The sequence below is a fragment of the Triticum dicoccoides genome, chromosome 3B (assembly GCF_002162155.2).
Source record: "Triticum dicoccoides isolate Atlit2015 ecotype Zavitan chromosome 3B, WEW_v2.0, whole genome shotgun sequence".
NCBI lineage: Eukaryota > Viridiplantae > Streptophyta > Magnoliopsida > Poales > Poaceae > Triticum > Triticum dicoccoides.
Window position 1 is genome coordinate 855557175 of NC_041385.1, and position 6730 is coordinate 855563904.

Consider the following 6730-nt stretch of genomic DNA (forward strand, 5'->3'; position numbering starts at 1 on the left):
AGGTACCGGAGCCATCACTGAAGCCTCTCCCCACAAGGCCTTGAGAACGTAGTGCCGAGGAAGTCGACGCGGCCGCGGCTGCTGATTTGGAGAATGGAAGGCGGACTGCAAGAAGAAAAGAGAGCCCGAGCTCAAGCCAGTATTTTCTGATGAGCAAAAGAAGTGGGCTAAGTCATTTTTGAGCACACCGTCCCAAGCCGCGAAGAATCTGCCTAACGACTATGCACGTGAACTTCGCAGGCAGGCACTCATGTTCAAGGAGAACAAAGAGCGGGAGAAGGCCGAAAGTAAAAAAAGCGGGAAACAAGTTGCCCAGCTCGGGGAACAAAGTAAACAATCGATTGCCCCGCTTATAGTGGAAGCCTTCTGTCCGGATGCCCCCGAGATCATACAAGCTGCGGCAGCACAGGGATTGACTGTAACGAGTGCCAGAGAACAAGCGGCCAACTTAGGTATTACTCTTCGTGAACTGTTAGGCCTTGATGAGGCGCCAGTGAAGGAGGTAGTAATTACATATGTCAAGAATGGGCCTCTCGTCGAGCCTGCGCAGGAAAAGGATCTACCTCCACAAATGAAAGGTCTGCTGAAATGGTACAAGGGTTACATAAAAAATAAAAACGACAAAGAATATATTTATGCGGAAGTTAGACATGAGCATCACTTCAAACATTACTATGTACAAATTGAACTGAGTGAATTGTTCCAGCTTTTCAATCTGCGCGAGCTCGATAAATCTATCATCAGTTGCTACGTTCTGTAAGTGATTTATTAATTTCTACCCCATCTCGTTCATATTGCCTGCACTATATATATGTCCTAACTATATTGTTGTGTCCGCTATTATACATGCAGAATGAAGATTAAGAAATGCAGAGTAAGGAACATCCATGATGTTGGGTTCATTGACCCACACATCGTTAATGGACATGTGTTGGAGCGTTACCCCGCCGACGTGGAGGCAGACCTGTGGCAGTTTCTTACAAAGCAGGAACTCAAAAGTGATATTCTATTTCCTTACCATTTTGAGTGAGTGTTTCTGTCTTGAGCACATTCTCTTTTGTTTACTCCATGCATGGTATGTGGCCGGCTAATCGATGAGTTATGCATGACGTACTGTGCATGTATCGTGTCCGCAGGTTCCACTGGATTCTGCTAGTAATTAAAGTTAACACCTCAGAATGTCTCGTCCACGACTCTGTGAATATGGATCCAAAGCTTTGGGGCGGCATGAGAAGAATGCTGCAGAAGTAATTATTTTCATTCATTTGCGCTCTATATCGATCGACCTATTTCGTTCATTTCCTAATATCAAGTAACTAATTAATAACTCTCTTGTTCATTTAATTTTCTTTGCCTCGTAGGGTTTGGAGACGGTTCGTAGATACAAAGGTCGGTGAATTCAAAAAAGAGCTAGAATTCAAAATGTTAAAGGCTAAGAATGCTGGGGATATTCAGCCACCGGAGACCAATCTATGTGGATACTATGTCTGTGAGATGATCCGGAGATACACCTCTGAGCGGGTTCCGAGTGATACCAATGCTCAGAGGAATAACCTCCGGTGGATGCTTAGTCCAGAAGCTCGCTTCCGACCACTTCAAGAGGAACTAGCTGGATGGTTCAGCAGGGAAGTCCTCCATCCTAAAGGAGAACACTATTACAAGGACGTAGAACTTTATATGCATTAAATCATGTATGGAAACTTGTTCAAAATTGTATATGGTCATCCGATGATATTGAATATATATTGTATATTCCTCTTGAATTCTTTTTGGTTCTAATTTCAAATTTATTTGAAATTGTACATTCATATGCATGTATGTAGTACCGTAGAATATATGAAACTCCTTCAAAATTAAAATAAAGCACAAAAGAAATAAAACAATACAAATTAAACAGAAAACAGGTTTAGGGGGGGGGGGGCTAAAACCCTAAACCTGTGGCGGCCTTTAGTCGCGGTTGGCCAGAAGAACCGCGACTAAAGGTCCTCCGCCCCGACGGCCGCCTGGCGCCCACGTCGACGGGCCTTTAGTCGCAGTTCTTAAGGAGCCGCGACTAAAGGTGGGGGGCTTTAGTCGCGCTTATTTGGTCGCGGTTGCGCAACCGCGACTAATGGCAGTTGCGAACCGCGACCAAAGGCCTTTTTTCCACCAGTGTTATAACCAGATGCATAACTTGAGATGTGGCATAGTTGCATGAATAGGAAAAATAGATAGTGTGCTGCAACTATTTAAGAATAGAGCATACTCGTATGGAGCTCTACTACTGTGGGAAAGATTCGTTCGCCCTTGCTTTTAATTTGGTCTTAATCTCATGACACTTTAGTACTGAACTTGTAGGTAAATATTAAGCATGCATTCTTTATTTATTGTTGTGGCCATGCGCTGCTATATCAGATGACATGGACATCTACACAAACCCTAGGGAAGAAAAAGGACCATTGACAAAGCCTTGCAAAGCTCTATCAAGGATTCCTTCTTCTTCCTTGGTTTTGCTCCATCTTAGAGGAGAGACTACAACCTCTGAAGCTTGCTATTTTTTAATGGATATTGTTGATGAATTGGTGCCTATGCTAACAATAACTGTTCGAGCTTCTTGTGGACTCCCTATATATTGTTAACTCACCGCGATAAACAGTACTCCCTCCGTCCGGAAATACTTCTATCCATTTCTCCGACAAGTATTTCCGTATGGAGGGACTAGTCGGTAAGCTCCAAGATATGCATCTTATTGGAGCCTTTAAGCATATTTGGTATGGTTCCATGTCAGGCCTCATCTTTCAAATGCTAATTAGCCATGACGATTTTGATTATACTCCCTCCGTCCGGAAATACTTATCAGAGAAATGGATGATGTATATCCATTTCTCTAACAAGTATTTCCGGATGGAGGGGCTAGATGCCATGAATCATATCTAGAGAAATTGAACCGCTACATCATATACGAGCGGAATACAAGATAACAGTACAACTTATTGCCCCATGTTTGAAGAAATACAAGAACAATAGTACAATAATTTATTGCAATGACTTAAAAATACACACTAAATAGGCCAACAATGTTGATTGCATATAAATTACAAACTATTATCAGATATTGAAACCCTAGAGACAAATTGTTGAGGTCACACCATGTCAAGGAGATCGGAGTTAAAAGTTTTACCCAGCCGAATTTTGAGCTTCAAGACAGGCCAATCGCCAAGCAGTTTAGTGAGAATGGGAGACAAAGCTACCACAACACAAATTGCAATGCCCAACCACTTGAGGCGAGGAGCCAGCACTGTGTATAAACCAGTTGAGAAAGTCGTAGTTGTTGCAATGAATGCAAACCACCTGAGATTCTGGGTAAAGGATCTGTAATGAACTAAGAACTCGTAATCCTCCCACCTTGCTATGATGCATATGAAGGCGACAACAAATGAGGAGCACATTGCTAAGGTGTTAGAGATCAAGAATGCCTTGAATGCAACCTTTTGTGACATGGTGGGAAGACCCTCACTTCCCGTAGCACTATTGTATCCTCCAGGCGGACTAAAAGCAGCCGCAAAGGTGATTGTGGTAATTAGGATGGCCACTAATGAGGTGTTGGTTGTGTATGTTTGTGTTAGTGACTTTGCATTCATCCTTGCTTTAATAATTGCCTGTTGTTTGGCCTCCATTTGAAGATTATGAAGAGCGGCAGCACCTTGAGGATCTGCTTTAGCCATAAGCATGCTGACTTCATTCTGCATGAATTCGAAATTGGAGCTCATGGCATAATAAAACTTAGCTATTTTACAAAGATTGGGTAACAACTAGAGAGCTATCTATAAAAATCAAAGTTTTAAATAGCACCCTATCTTGGCGTTACAAAGGCGCTATAGCGTCTGAAAGGGCAACACGCTAAAGACCACGGTGTACAATTTAGCAGCTTTAGCATGCTATAGCATCAATTTACATTGCTATTGAGGCTGCCGCTATTTGCCATAGATCGTTTTTTAAACCTTGGTCAAAATTGATCAGTGAAACATTCAAACTTGTCTTCACACTGAAAAAGCCTAATCGAACAAAATCATACATTTATTGGTTGGTTAATTTATGCATATGCCAAGCATACATAATCAGGCAAAAGGCAACCCCCATAAAATAGAGTTGATTGCACATATCATGTGTCTTTATGAAAGGATTTCACATGACTATATGTTCGGGTTTTTTTTTGGCATAAGTATAATCTTCTAAGCCCAAATCGGGAAAAGAGGAAAAAAAAGTTATGCACAAAGTAAAAAAGGAAAGGAGGGAGTATAACACATACGTACCCAGTTTAAAGTCTTGGCGTGATCTGTGGTCTTCCACAATTCCCAAGCTGCTGAATTAGCGCCATTATCTTGCACTGCCACGTCTATGTCCGGGTGAGACAGTAAGGCGACAACTATTCTGGGATTGCACTTCTTTACTGCATAATGTAGAGCGGTTTTTCCTTTGTCGTCTTGCATGTTAATGACTTGGCCGAGCTGTGGTGTTCTCAGAATAAATTCAGCAAATTCTTCATTCTCATTAGCTGCAGCTGTATGAAGCCATGTCCAACCTCCTGCTTGGCGATAAGGAGCATCGGGACAATAATTCAGAATCTCCCTGGCAATATCAATGTGACCTCGAAATGCGGCAGATACAAGGAGGGGGGAACCATCGTCCTCGCTCACTTCATACCCCAAAGAGCAATCATGTTGTAGCAATACTCGTAGGACCTCGGTCTTGTTAAAAAGTACAGCCAATCTTATTGGTGTGTTCTTGTTCCTGTCCATTGCTGTGGCCATTTCAGGCCGTGCCTGCATCATTACTGTAGCACTCTCTGAAAAGCACAAACCAAGGTGCATGAATTAGTAAATGAAGATGATGGTTACCAACCTCTAAAGGACGATAATAGTCTTTGCCATGGTGTAAACTGATTGGCGTAAGAAGTTGAAGAACCATAACATCAACTACGCTAGTTGTAGATAGTCCTAGATTTCAAATTCCAGGTCCAACACACACACACACACACACACACACACACACACACACAAATGCACGCACGCGCGCGCGCGCACACGCAGATATCACATCGAGGTATGTACCAACAGATATCACAGTTGGGTATTCAACCTTCGTTTTATTTAGAATAACCGAAGTATATCCAATTTTTCTTAGTTATAATACCTCGGCTATGTTTACATTTTCAGTACATATAATACCTCGGGTATATGTATATTTTAATTAGGTATAATACTTCTAGTATATGTGTATGTGTGTTTTCATTAGGTAGATTTCAACCTTCTAGTATGTATATTACCACCACTTCAGTTTTGTATGTTGTATGTAGTATCTATCAAATCGGAGAGGACGTACGCGTAATATGTAGTATATAAGAATGATTAGGTAGTATATATACTACTTTTTGGGTAGTATACATTATATTCTGAGTATGCTCTTTTTTAGTACAAATATATACGTATTTCACAAATATAATAAACACCATGGGTCGACTTACAATTTTTTCATGTAACTCACTTTGGAATATGTTATATAAAATATATGAACATATTTATAATGATAAAGTGGTATATATAATACAAAATGGTAGTATATGAGATACGTGCGGTAACTACCACTGGGTGGTATTTTCCCAATATATACATAGTAAGGTTACCACCCAGTGATGAATAATGATAAAATTATAAATGTAAAAGCATAATGTAAAATGTACATAAAATGCAATTTTTCTGGTCTTATGGCCTATTTTTTTTTCTTATGCCAATTGTTTATGCACTGAATCAATATGAATGTAATTATTTGTACATCAAATGTAATTATTTATGAAGTGATCACAAGATTACCGCAGATGAAGAATAAGTTATTAATTCTACACCCTGGATGATGAATAGACTTTCTATGTTTTTATATATAGTATTATTGAAATTTATACACCATAAAACTCACCGATATACCCAAGTCTAACCGCGGCATGCAAAGCATTGCGGCCAAGTAGCCCCGAATGACTCAAGTCCTGAATATTTACGAGCTTCGTGACAACTTCTGCAAAATTTCTCACCGCCGCACCAAACATGGGTGACTCATTGCATCTGCTCACGGCTTGTGATAACTCGGGCTCTGCTGCTATCAACTCCAGTGCAAGAACCCTATGGCCACAGCGAATTGCATGGTGCAGTGCATTAAATCCATGCATGTCCTGTTGCAAGATTGCCTGATTCAGTTGTACCTGAGAGCAACGCTGGAGTAAATAAGAAGCCAAAGGGACATGACCATTTGTCACCGCGGTAACAAGAGGCGTCTCCCTTTCGAAGTTTACAGAGCCGAGGAGATGCTCCTCCAATGTCACCACACTCATGCAGAATTGCTCATGACCATGGATGGCGGATAGGTGAAGGCAGGTGTTCCCCTCCAGAGTTCTTCCAAGAAGAATGTTGGGATTCTGTGCAACCAAAGTTTGCAATGACATGGAATTGCCAGAAGTGGCTGCTCTCATGAGATCTTCGGGCATTCGTGGCTGTCTCTGTACTTCTTCTCTTGATGAAGTATTTACTACATTACGTAACTGTTCAAAGACTTCAGTTAGTGTTTCTCTATCCATGTCCATCTGTCTTTTGGTTAGACCTGCAGAAAGAGAAAAATACTATGACGCAATGTGAACAAAATACAACTATGGATATTATTATTTTTGGGAAAGAAGGATTACTCCCGGCCTCGGCACCAAGCG

At 41.1% G+C, this 6730-nt stretch overlaps 1 protein-coding gene across 1 annotated transcript; it reads right to left on the reverse strand.

The window, feature by feature from the left end:
• Positions 1 to 3122: 3122 nt before the first annotated feature.
• LOC119282709 (ankyrin repeat-containing protein ITN1-like) lies at positions 3123 to 6514 on the reverse strand. The gene is made up of 3 exons (XM_037562837.1): positions 5953 to 6514; positions 4293 to 4825; positions 3123 to 3722 (listed from the first exon to the last, which is right to left on the reverse strand). Exons 1-3 carry the CDS (start codon positions 6512 to 6514, stop codon positions 3123 to 3125), a joined length of 1695 nt encoding a protein of 564 aa, XP_037418734.1.
• Between the last annotated feature and the right edge of the window lie 216 nt (positions 6515 to 6730).

Bases quoted from the DNA above. Each gene is read 5' to 3' on its own strand.
- LOC119282709 (XM_037562837.1), bottom strand. From the start codon at position 6,514: ATGCCCGAAGATCTCATGAGAGCAGCCACTTCTGGCAATTCCATGTCA. The intron at 4,826-5,952 runs GTGAGTTTTATG...TGTGCTTTTCAG, and splicing joins GGTTAGACTTGGGTATATCG to AGAGTGCTACAGTAATGATG. The intron at 3,723-4,292 runs GTACGTATGTGT...GAATTCATGCAG, and splicing joins ACGCCAAGACTTTAAACTGG to AATGAAGTCAGCATGCTTAT.